At 32.0% G+C, this 13238-nt stretch overlaps 1 protein-coding gene across 1 annotated transcript in view; it reads left to right on the top strand.

The window, feature by feature from the left end:
- Positions 1 to 12858, top strand: part of LOC129229539 (60S acidic ribosomal protein P1-like) — a 106920-nt gene extending 94062 nt beyond the window's left edge. The window contains exons 3-5 of the mRNA XM_054863861.1: positions 9571 to 9702; positions 12627 to 12686; positions 12773 to 12858. Coding sequence (XP_054719836.1) covers positions 9571 to 9702; positions 12627 to 12686; positions 12773 to 12786 — 206 coding nt within the window. The 3' untranslated portion in view covers positions 12787 to 12858. The remainder of the gene's footprint in view (positions 1 to 9570; positions 9703 to 12626; positions 12687 to 12772) is intronic.
- The last annotated feature ends 380 nt before the right edge of the window (positions 12859 to 13238 follow it).

Below are 13238 nucleotides of genomic sequence, written 5' to 3'. Positions count from 1 at the left end.
GGTCCTATTTTAGAAGAACACACAATAACAAAATTAAAAAAAAAAAACAAAATACTAAGCATTTTTTATAATGCCCTCGAAAGGACAATATTTAAGTGTTCCTGTAGTTTTTAATTATTCCAAGAAAATGACTCACAAACGAGGAAAAATGCGGCTCAAGTCAGGTAGAGAATTTCTTATCATTATTTAACTTTCTGTTACAAATTTGAACCTTGAAATGTGTATATTTTTCTGAGAAAGTTTGGTTTGAAATTAATTTGAGGCGGCGCATTTTGAGAAATTTAAATTTAATAAAGTAAATTCCAGGGTTGGCAAGGTTTTGGACATTATGGTAAAAACCCTGGTTTTTACTGTCCTGTCCGAAAGTGTTGAGAAAACATCAAAAGAAAACATCAAAAACACAATAAAATGTATCAAAGTAATGTTTCATATTGAACATTTATTCAATGTGAACATTTAACTTATTTATGCAGCTGATTTTAATCTAGTTACATAGAAGTTGAATTCTTGATTAAAATTTCAATTTGTATGATGCATGAGGTTATTTATTTCTCTATGTTTATGCATTTGCAATGCATAAACGTAGCAAAAGCAGTGTTGGCAAGCGTTTTACCACCCTGTTCAAAACCCTTGTGTCCAAAACTGTCTGAAAGTGTCAAAAATTATTTTTTGAGAAACTATATTTTCTGAAAAAATATCAACAGAAAGAACAAAATGTGTCAAAATTATATTTAGTTAATATTTTTAATCAATGTGAACATTTAAGTATAAATATATGTGAAACTTATTTATACAGCTGACTTAAATCTATTTACGTAGAAACTAAATTCTTCATTAAAAATTTCAATTTGTACCCATGTCCCCCCCCCCCCCCATGTGTTCAAAATAAAGTTCAGTAATTGACTTGAATGCAATAAATTACAATTTTTTGTACTAGTTACAGAAAGTATTATATTCAAAATATGAGCTAAAAAAAGAGTAGCATAAGTTTTCGAATGTAATTGTCCAATCATCAATTTCTCGTTCTTCATTCTGATTTAAAAAATAATTTCATTAAAAATCATGTAAAACTTATTTGCAAAAACCATGAAAAAAATTTTTTTTTTTGTTTTTGCATGTAAATATTACATTTAATAACATTTCTTTGAGTTAGAAATGGAACTGAAATTAGTTGTCTTGGTAGTGTTGTGAATTTCCTTTCATAACTCTACCCACTGTTACAAAAAGAAGTTTTTGGCAATTTGTTTAAAGATATTTTTAAATGAATATTTTGGAGAGAAATATTACCAAATATTCATTAATTAAAAGAAATGTGGGTTTTTTGTCTTTTTTTAGGGGAAAGGTGGGGTACTCGTAGCATATTGTAGCATAAGTATACGGACAAAGCACAAAAATTGTCTTGATAAAAAAAGCTGGAAAATTCAGCGTTTTCTGAAGAAAGGTATAAAAGACGACAAAATTCAAGAATGGTGAAGTTTCAGATTTTTTTAGTTTCCATGATTACCAACAGTTAAGGCAAAGTTACTTCTTGAGTGATAAAATCTATTGTTTATTTGTTCGTTTTTAATTTCGACATTTTTTTTTTTGTATTTTACTTTATTGTATTTCATTTTGGTACGCAAAACTACTGTAGAACCTCAAGTAGTTTAAATTCCCTACTGAATTCCAGCTTAACACTAGAACGACCGACATTTTCTGTATACCTAGAAAGACTGAAGGGGCCAGTGTGGCCCCTACCCATTTTTGGAGTTAATTCTTTTAAAAATTCTCCCTGAGGGAGTCCACATGCCTGATACACCTTCTTTCATGACTAAATAAAAACTTAGTACTTAATTATTTTTAGTTTTTCTCTCTATACTGGGCAAAAGGTTGAATTAGTTATCTTTTCTAAGAGCAATGGCCACCATTAGGATGGTAAGCAGTCGGTACTGTTTATAGCATTTGGATATCCAACCGGCTGCATAAAGAGGAAGTTACAAGTTAAACTAGAGTGAATGGCAATTTTTTTATGCTACAACAATTAGGAGAAAGGAAAAAAAATAATTTTTTAAATTGTCAAAATGTTTAGGGGCCACTGTGGCCCCTCCCGTCTTTCTAGGTATAAGGATCAATATTAACAGTACTATGGTGCGAATGATTAAATGATTAAACAAGCATTCAAATAGTGTCATATAATGAAAAGTCAGACAATTCCATTAAGTTCCGTTAGATATTATCCGAGTTATCAAACAACAAACTACACGAGGGGCCACACAGGCCCCTCCGTCTTTCTAGTGTTAATCATGACATTTCTTTGAATTTTATGTTGCCTGTTTTTCTATTTCTGTGTACAGAGTAAGAAATATTAAACTTTTTCATGAGATAATGAAAATACTGTACATCCTACTCCGTTTTCTGTCCAACTATTTGTAAAACCTGTTAATTTCTAAAAAAATATACCTTGTTTATTCGAGTTTTGTGACGTGTTGGTTTGCAGAAAATAATTCACATGAGAGCCTTTTAGCTAAAGTAGTATCCTTTGTACAATCTGCAAACATTGAGAAAATCTGACGTGACAGGACTTAGTCAAGATAATTTGAGTTCCTTATTGACCAGTTGAAGGAAAAAAGTTAAATATATTTATTTAAAATCTTTGAAGCATTTTTTAATGCCCTTAAGAGTTAAGAAATACTATTAAAGTTTAAAATTCATTTTTTATGTCCATTGTCTATTGTGAAGAAGAAATAAAAAAGTTTAAATTGTAAAAGTATTTAAATTATTTTTTAAAAAAAAGTTCTCAGAAAATTTTAAAAAACCCAAAAGTGGGCTAAATAATGGGTTTTTTTAAATGGGTTTTTTCAAAAAAACCCATTGGGTCCAACCCAATTGGGTCCAATCCGGCCAACCCTGAATCCTGGTAAATTCTTTTCAGACCTAACCCTGTTGCATATCATTGGATGGAAAGGTCGTTAAAAAGGCGGTCAAATGTCGCTTGTTTCAATTCTCTATCATAATTAGAAAAGATTCTAAGTCATTTTGAAAATTGGGTCATTCACATGTTTTGACTTATTTTTGATACTTTTACAGCACTGATCTTCAAAACCATTTGGTATTTTTCAAAAAAAAAAAAATTTAATTTTTCTATGTCAATATAAACACTACCTCTGTACCAAATTACATCAAAATCTGCGAGGGTGAGGTAAAATGACTGTGTTGATTTGATATGGAATGACTCTGTTTGTTACAAAAGTAACCTAAGATTTTTTTTCGACAAATAATGAAATCATTTGAAATTGAGTTACCTTATGTACCTAAGACATTAACATTAGCTTAAAACATTTTTAGCACTGCATTTTATTTAATATGCAATGTTTTTAAAGTAGGGCAAAGGAAGGAAACCATTAGCATTGGTATAGTGCCTGGAAAGAGTAGTGTGCCGATCGCAGGATAAATGTGAGGCGAAACGTGAGGAAAATCCAGATGGCACTGCGCTCAGGGAGCTTGTTATGTTCCTCAATCAGATTCATTTTAAATCGGCTATTGCATGCTAATTTCGCAGTTTTAAAGCCCTGTTTTTCAGATTTAACTTATTTCCGCTCAAAAGACAAATTCTATAATAAATTCTATTTGTTACATGGGTTCTTCAATTATTTTTTGAAGCATATAAAATTACCTAATGCTTCTTCAATGAAAATTAATAAATGTGCGTCTCTTATTTCGAAATAAAACTGCTGCTTAATTCTGGAAGCTAATTAAAATTATCAGGGCTACGCAGTCGGAGTTGCTTGAAAACGTACCCACTCCGACCTATTTTTTCTTTAATTTTCAAGGACTTTCCCTACATGAAAAAAAAATAGGACCACTTGTATACCACATATATAACTGCATACTAATTTGCAAATAACTGCAATTGGTAACCAGCTAGCTTGATTATTAGTTGAATTTTCTGTAATACTTTTCAAAGTCAAACTGCTAGTTAACTTATTTTTATAACTTTCTTTAAATAACAGAACCTGTCAGCAAATGGTTTTGTTACCGATAATTATCGAAATAGAAGTTGCTTTTGAATCTGACGTTATCACTGTCAAAAAAAAAAAAATATTTATGTATTTTTAACTTTTATCTCGTACTTACGTAGAATAGCGAAAGAAATGTATTCCTAAAAACTAAAAACAAATAGGGAACCTCCTGGTCCCTCTCCTTTGTCTAGCATTGGTACGACAATGAAAAGTTTTCTGACATCCGGTACTGATTTAATAAGAGAATAATCAACTTGAACACCTTTGACTAAAATAGCATTGATTTGTAAATTTTCTTCTACGTCAATAATGACCTTTTATCGTCGATATTATTTTTCCACATAATTTTCATTATATGCAAAACTACAATATTTTGAAATTTTAAATTTCATACAAACCCAATATTCGTTAGGCAAATTAATATGAACTGTTCCATTTATAATAGATTTGTACGTGGTTATTTCTGTTTCATCTGCGGAAAGGTCACGTTTTATTTTTTTCAGACAGGGAACATTTTTCATAACTGCAGAATTCCTGATGGACCTTTTCTTAGGTAATTTTTCTGTTAAGTATGTTGGCAGATTTGGGGAAATTGTCGGAATTGCCTCATCTTTCAAAAAAGGTTTTTCCTGAGGCATCAAAACTTCCTCACCATTTATAATATGCACCCAAAATGCATTTCAATAATATGTTTTTCGAAATGCAGAGCAGAAATTGAACAATATTTATCAAAAACTTTATCTGACCTGGGAATTAAGAGTTCACTTCTTTAGTTTTTTTTCATCTGCTGGAGCTTTAAAAAACAAAACTTTTTCTTTGCATGTTCTGTACCTACTTTTGCACTCTGGTACAAAACAAGATTAAGCTTTACTTCTAATGTTCAACTTTGATGCCTACATTACAGTCGACTCCCGCTACAACGCGATCCGACTTACGCGAGTTTTTCAGGAGCAACAAATTTTAGAGCTAAAGCGAATTTCTTGCTCTCAGCACGAAACTATTTGGAAAGGAATCATGATGCTAAGTTTCGGCTTTGTTATTCACTACTAAACATTGACTTCGTGAATGTACTTTCATTCTTTCAGCATCACTGACTGCGCAAGTTCCCACACACCGCATTATAAACATTATTCGTGTATAATCACCACTGCTCATTTTTCATCTATTTATTCTAAATATGAAAGGTGATGAACTATTGTAGCACCTAGGCACACTGTTTCACCTGAAGTTTGAAAATGGAAACAAAAAGTGAAAGTTTGGGACTACAAATAGGGGCGAAGGTAACACGACAATAAGGTATGAGTGAATCTTTCATACGTATAATAAAAAGTCAAGAGAACGTAATCCGTATAAGTCCATACCTTAGTTTTAATATGAAGCTAGCAGAGTAATGTTTAAGCAAAATGCAAACAATATAAAATTGGAATCTGCTCTTGTATTGTAGAGAATAGAGATTCTGAAAGAGGGGTGTCACCATAGATTTAATTGTTATAAAAGCAAATGCGAAAATACTGTAGTGTACTTGAAAATATATTAGAATGACGATCAGATTATGCAGCCATAAATCATCAGGTTCAATTTTTAAGTTATAAATGAAACTTATTGTATAGTAGTACTCTTACAGTGCAGTGTTTAAATAATGCAGATTTTTTTTAAATACGGTAAAAATTTAGCTCTTTATGCAAGTATTGGTGATATATAGTTGAAAAATTGTCTAAAACAGTTTGAAAGGTGTTTAAAAATTTCTAAAATGTCACATACACAACACTTTTCCACAACGCGAAATTTCGACTTACGCGAGGCGTCTTGGAACGCATCCCTCGCGTAAGTCGGGTTCCGACTGTACTTTGATTTTATACTTTGATGCCTTAAACGCTGTTTCGTGAAATATTCATGAATTATGGTAAAAGAGATAAACGCGGAACTAAATTGTAACGAAATCCCGTGTCTACTAATGTGAACACTGCAAAATTGAACTAACCCCACTGTCCTCTAGCAGTTTTCATAAAATTTGTCTTCAAGAATCGCGGGGAAAAAACGCCGGTCGGCACACTACTCTTTTCTAGGCACTATATAGCATTGGTAATGTAAATCAGGGAAATTTGGTGAACTTGATCATTGAAAAGTCGGGGAACTTTTTTTCACAGTTCCTGTCACCACCCTGAAATAGTGTTTTTACAGTATTTAGTTTAATTTGGTTCTGTATTGACCTTCAAACTTTGTCTTGCATTCCAAACTCAAAAGAAGATAAGTTGGTTACAATATAGAATAATATTTTTTATTAAAATTATAGCAAAAGTTCTTAAAATGTAGACCCATGTATTGGGCATGTTGTCCACTTTACTAAGTTCTGTTAAAAAATTAACCTAGCAGAATGAGAAATATTTAATGAAATTTGTGGTGTGAATCCTAATTTCTTATTTAATTTTTTGATAAGATAAAAATGAAAAGTAGAAAACCGGACCAACTTGCCCTGACTTCCCTCCCCCCCCCCCCATAAACATTTTTTGGATACTTCAGTAAATGGAACTTTTGAACAATAAATAATTATTTCATTTTAGCCTTTGTGAGCAAAAAATTTGACTGTAAAGAATATTGCTAAGAGTCTTAATTATTGAAATCTTCCCAATTTAAATATTAATTCACACTTTTATTACTTTTTTAAGGGAAAAACTTCTTAAAATCATATGCATTCAAGGGCCATCCCACATCAAATCAACACATAGATCTGATGAGTTTGAATTTAAATCTGGCCAGTTACTTTGCATTTTAATGCCCACCTGCTCATCACATCTTACTGAAACTTGGTGTGTTGTTTTTTTTTAAAGCGGGGCAAGCTCTTATTTAAAAAAACATAATACACCAAGCTATTTGGCCGATGTGGTTCTCCGGGGAAACTCAAGACGCTCTAAATTACAAGCAAGCCGCTTTTCATAGGTTTAAAGAAACTTCACAGTACAGATAGGTTCCAATATTGTAAGGCGAGGCGTAAATTTAAGTATTTGGTTCAGATTCGGAAAAGAGAGTTGGAGTAAAGACTGGCAGATAAGATGAACAGGAATCCCAAGAGGTTTTTTGCATATGCTAATTCGGGGAAAGTTTGAAATAGTCATATTGGGCCACTGGTTGATGAGCACGGAATTTTAATTCAGGACGATAGTGATATTGCTAATGTTCTTAATAACTTTTTTTCGAGTGTTTTTAACGATAAATGTATCTCAACAGTTGACATCAACAAGACACAAGCTGTAGTACAGCTTGAGGACTTTGTATTTTCCAGGGGTGACGTTTTACTTCATTTGAAAAAAAATTAAAGAGACTAAGGCTCCGGGACCAGATAATATTTATCCAAAAATTTTAGTTGATAGTGCAGAGGAATTAGCAGATGTAATTAAATATTTTCAATGCGTCTTATAACTCGGGGACAGTGCCAGAGGACTGGAAGCTGGCTAACATTATACCGCTCTTCAAGAAAGGGTCTAAATGGAGTGCGAGAAATTATAGATCTGTGAGTAACCTCAGTGGTTTGCAAAATTTTTGAAACATTCAAAAAAATTTACTATCTTAATTTTTATCAGACTAATAAACTATTGACTAGTTTTCAGTACGGTTTCAGGAAAGGTAAATCTTGTGCAACTAATTATTACATTTCTATGACAAAGTTACCATGGCTTTGGACAATAAGAACCCTGTTGATGTTGTTTACATTGATTTTCAAAAAGCTTTTGATAAGGTACCGCATGTTGCTCTACTTAGCAAATTAGCCGATATAGGAATAGGAGGGAAAACTTTCATTTGGGTAAAAAACTGGCTGACCGGAAAGAAATAAAGGGTAGTTGTAAGGGGGAATTATTCTAATTGGAGTGAGTTTTTAAGCGGGGTTCCTCAAGGATGAGTATTAGGGCCTGTTTTGTTCATTGTTTTTTTGAACCATATTTATTAAAATATTTCTAGGAACACAAATTGTTTTGCTGATGATGTCAAAGTTATGGGGAGTGTAGAAAATGAAGAACAAGCAAATCAGCTGCAAGAGGATCTAGATCATATTACGGAGTGGGCTGATAAATGGGGTATGGCTGTTAATGTTGGGAAATGTTAAGTGCTACATTTAGGGCATGGAAATAAGTGTACAAGTTATTATTTGCAAGGTTCAGTCATTAGTCAGGCAGAAAAAGTTACTCATCTGGTGAGTAAGAAGAAAAATATCCCTAGAACATTCCCCCCCCCCCCCTAGGTGGGCACCCCAGTTAACAAATTAATAAACTTATGCTAAAATAATCAACTGAAAATTTTACTTTAATTCCAGAAAACAAAGATTCACTCTCTTAAAAGATTCAAATTAACATCTTAAATGCAGTATTAACAGTCATTCTCAACACATTCACTTTTAAAAACAAATTAATAAACTTACGCTTAAATAATCAACTTAAAATTTCCCTTTAAGAGTCGTGTTAAACACGTTCACCCCTTTTAAAAATAAAATAATAAACTAATTTTTAAATAATCAACATGAAAATTTACTAAATTCCCCCCCCAAAAAAAAAGTTACACATTCTTAATGTTGCAAATTAACATCTTATATATAATATTAAAAAATATGCTAAACATGTTCAATCTTTCTTAAATGAATTTATAAATTTATATTTGAACGATAAACTTAAAATTTTACTTTAATTCTAGAAAAAATAAAAATACACATTCTTAAAAAATACAAATTAAATTCTTAAATATATTATTAAAAATTATACTATACAATTAAAAAATTAGAAAGAAGAAAATAAAGCAATAACTTATAGCTGCTATTTCTCACTGCTATATTCACCGTCTATTTTAAATGCTAAATATCAGTTGAAAGTCTTAGTTAAAATAATTATTCTTCGAAAAGCAACTATTACTTTATTCAACATTCTAAAATTTCCAAAGGACTCAAGTTAAGATCGGCGTTGAATATGACAGTTAGAATTATGCTTCATTTCATGCAATATACACTTAAGAATCTTTATTTATCAATGCAGGGGAATATTTTAGATTTTTCATTACAAACAGAATTTTTTCTGCGTGGGAATGCCAGAAGCTAGGTTTGAAGAGGAATGGTCGTTTTTGAAGCAGCAATTAAAAGAGAAAGCATCATCGAAAAGTTTATGAAACAGTGAAAGCATTAACTTTAATTTTTGCAAAAGTAAATTCAAAATTAAACCCTCATTTCGTACCGAATAACCCAACATCAACCCCGGATATCTCTCACATTTTTACCGGAGTGGCTTGCCGGATCGGATACCTCATAGTTCCGGATAATTAAAAAATCAGCCGGATACCGGATATCCGGTGCATCCCTAGTTGGAATGCATAAAAAGTTGAAGTGGTGAAACATTTTTGTAACCTTTTCTCCCACTCAAAAATTTGTTATAGTACCTTCTGCACATAAACTTGTAGGGTAGCTAATCATCCATTAGAATCTTATGATTAGTAATGTAAGTCTATGAAATAATAGTAAATAATATATTTTTCAGTAATTATTTTATTCTTATTTCTGTATTTCAATGTAAGTTATTGTCATTGCTTTTGATTTCAGCTTTGTTTGCAAAAGCTTTGGAAGGTGTGGATTTAAAACAACTCATCACAAATGTGAGTTCAGGAGTCGGAGCTGTAGGTGCCGCAGGGGGTGCTGCTGCAGCAGGAGGAGAAGCGGCTGCTGCTAAAGAAGGTTTGTGTGCTCAATGCTCTTGAATGTTTTGTTGAGTATGAATGTGTTCTTTCTCGTGAAATGGATGTTTAAAAATAATTTAAAGAAGTCTTATTCAATGCATATTGTGGTAAAGTAAAGTTGGTAAGTTTAGCATATTTTGAATTGTCTCTCTCTAATGAAAAGGATACTGAATGTCCATGCAATATAGTATAATCCCACTCGTCCCATGAGGACTAATGATTAGAGCTTCTGTCTTTCGCTCAAAGAATCCAGGCTCAGGGCCTGGACGCTCTAATTTTTAGGAGTTCCACATGCCTGAAATTGTTTTAAGTAGTGATGTTCAGGATATCCGAGGGAAAATAAAGATCCGTATCTGTTACTTTTTTGACGGATCGTAAACGGACCATTTCTATTCTAAAAAAATTTAAACATTTGAATAAAAGACTCTTAAATTCCCTTTGAATTCAGTTTTATTCCCTATGTAAATTATAAAGTATCATTTCGGAAGCCAATTTGTACTCCCCCCCCCCCCCCCCCCCCCCCCCGTTTCAAAAAGGAAAGGGAAATAAGTTTTAAAAGTGTGTGTCTTTTTGTGGCATCATAGCTCCTAAACAGATGAACCGATTTTGATAGTTCATTTTTCGTTCAAAAGGTGACTTGATCGAAAGTGTTCTTAGCTTGGCCTCGTTTTTTTAGAACTTTAATTACCGAAGATATTAATTAAAAACCGATTTAACGTTTTTCACAGTTATCGTAGTAAAAATTTACCTGAACGTTAAAAATGTTGGCCCTAATTGAAAGAACAAAGTTTTCTGCGTTTGATATTTATTTGAAACTTCCAACATATATACAATAGGAGCTATAATCTTGTTAAGTAAATTTTAAATGCAATTCTAAGCCTTTATATGCGTGATTGGTTGCGATTTCATAGTTGGAAGATAAGGAGGAAAAGCTCAATGATTTAAAATTTTTATCGGCTGTCAGTTCATATTTATTTGTTAACAAATGTGTGTTCTGACACGCGAAATTCATCTTAATTAATATGAGGTCGGCTCTCTGGGACATGTTTTGTTTTTTTTTTAATTTAAAATTAATTTTTGTTATTGATTTGGGGTTTCTGCTATTCTTCATTTTTGTTTTTCTCGGCATCCTTTAAAAAAAGTGAGACTAAATTCTCTATTTACTGTTTGTAAAAGTCTTCCCGGCTCTGTATTTAGTCGGTTGGAGAAGTTCAGAGGAATGGGTCAGTGCTGCATTTATGCTGATATAGAATGGGAAATTTTTTTTCTAGCCTGTCCAGTAGCAGCTTTACACTCTTGCTCCTGTATCCTACATCTACCGAGTAAGCTAGAAATAATTTTTCACATTCCATCTAAGCATTAATGCAGCGCTGACCCATTTTCCAACTCTCCCTCAATTTTAACGGAGATTTCTTTAAAAATTAAATCAGTCTTGATAATATTTTTGCCATAGTTAACATTTTTTGAAGAAACTGCCATTATTCTGACGAGAATACCTTCCGTAACAAATTTTACACTTGCATAGTTGAATTGGATAAAAAAATGTTAAGATCCGTATCCGCGGATCTACTTTTTTAACGATCCGGCACGTCACTAATTTAAATTCTAATCTATTATTAAAGAAAAATCAAGATTTTCTCCTTTACTCATTTCCTTTTTTTATACTAATTTAAGATGTGGGACCCAACAAATATTTTGCGTGAGTTTACCTTTTTCTGAAGTTGTTACTCCTGGTTTTCTGTGAATGCTAGTGTTTCTAAGGTTTGACTACAGAGGCTCTCAAAAAGGTGTTTTACCTAGGGCTCCCCTATATTTTAATTAGGCCATGCCTAGGCATCAGAAGAATCTTTCACTTCTGTGCTAAATGGTAGGGATGAGCCGATAAATCGGCTGTGATCGGTTACTTTGCCAAATATTCATAATCTGCCAAATTTGCCGATTAATTGGCTGGGAAAATATTTAAAAAATACTTTTTAATAGAAGGGCAATTTCTTTAACTGGTACGAGCTAAACTAAGAAACTAAAATATTCCAAGATGCCTTATGGATGGGTATTTTGGTTATTTTTCTCCAATTTTTGGCTGCCTGGGAATATTTTACATCTGTCCAAACAGTCCTGGAATGCTATTTGCTTTCTGTTAGAGCTAAACTATAAACTACTAATATTTTTAATTTGCTTAATGTATGGGTTTTTTGAATTTTTTTTTTTTTTGCAAGTGCCTAAAGGATGGGCTTTTGGTTGGTTTTTCACAAGTTCAGGGCTGTCTGGGGGTACTTTATAACCGTCCAAACAGTCTGGCAGTGTTATTTCTGTATTCTGCAAAGAGCTAAAATTAGAAACTTGAGTATTTCCAAGGTGCTTAAAGAATGGATTTTTAGATTTGACTTTTTGCAAATGTCACTAACTGCGGAGTAGTGAAATAACTGCAAAGAACCAGGCAGGCTCTAGATTCCTGATTCACTAAAATTCAAATTGTACAGTTTTTCCAATTTCAATTTGCCTGAAATACCTTCCCTAAATTTGTCAGCAGCTCTTGGGCTATAAAGTCATGTTGAAATGTTCAAGCCGCAAACCGTATTTGTTTAAACCTAAAACAACATAAAACAGTTAAAACATTTTTAAACTACTGATTTCTTGGTGCCATATCTGGTACAGCAATATAATATTTAAGTAAATTTAAGAAATACCAATGAAGTGTAGAATTAGAATTTTTGTTTTCTTTTAAATTATATGTATATATCTGTAAGAGAGAAAGAGCATTAATTATCCCTTGGAAAGATTCTTTATAGTTATCTCTAGAGATTCTTAATATATTTTCTTAACTTCTGAAACCATTTTAAACTTTTCTTTTGGAAAATGTGCATACATTTTGTTTTAATATTTAAAAAAAAAAGTCAAATTTTTATTGTTGTAATATTACAGAGCCAAAAAAAGAAGAGAAGAAAGAAGAAAGTGACGAATCGGATGATGATATGGGTTTTGGTAAGTTTTTATCATCAAAAGGATAATTTATTTATTTATTTTTTGCATTTATTCATGGTTTTAACTTAAACTATTTTTATTTATAGGTTTATTTGATTGAGTTCCCATTAATTTTTGTTATTTTGAAAGAACTTCAATTTTTGTACTTTCAATAAAAAAAATTTTTGACAAATGATTGTGATTACTTAAAATAGAAAATATTTAAACTTCAGATGCATTTTCTTCTTAAAGGGCATAACAACCTTTGTATATGTTAGCTGCCTGATCAGCACGCTTCTTCCAACTCGAACAATACCAAGCAACCTTCAGATGAATATTTAAGAGTTTATGACAATATTATTCATCATTGCTTTACTATCATTGGTTTGTTCATATTTTCTTATCCATAAAAATGTATAAGAGAAGCAAGTCATCATAATTTTCATGTAATTGTGGGATGGGGGGGGGGGGATGCTGGTAGAAATATATGAATGCTGAAGGTTGCTTGTATTAGCAACCTTTCATTTTGAGGAAATATTTTAGTTTGATTTAGTTTTGTGTTTTGAAAATAAA

This window comes from Uloborus diversus, chromosome 9 (assembly GCF_026930045.1).
Source record: "Uloborus diversus isolate 005 chromosome 9, Udiv.v.3.1, whole genome shotgun sequence".
NCBI lineage: Eukaryota > Metazoa > Arthropoda > Arachnida > Araneae > Uloboridae > Uloborus > Uloborus diversus.
The sequence above is the reverse complement of the archived record's forward strand: the minus strand, read 5'-3'. Positions and strand labels throughout refer to the sequence as shown.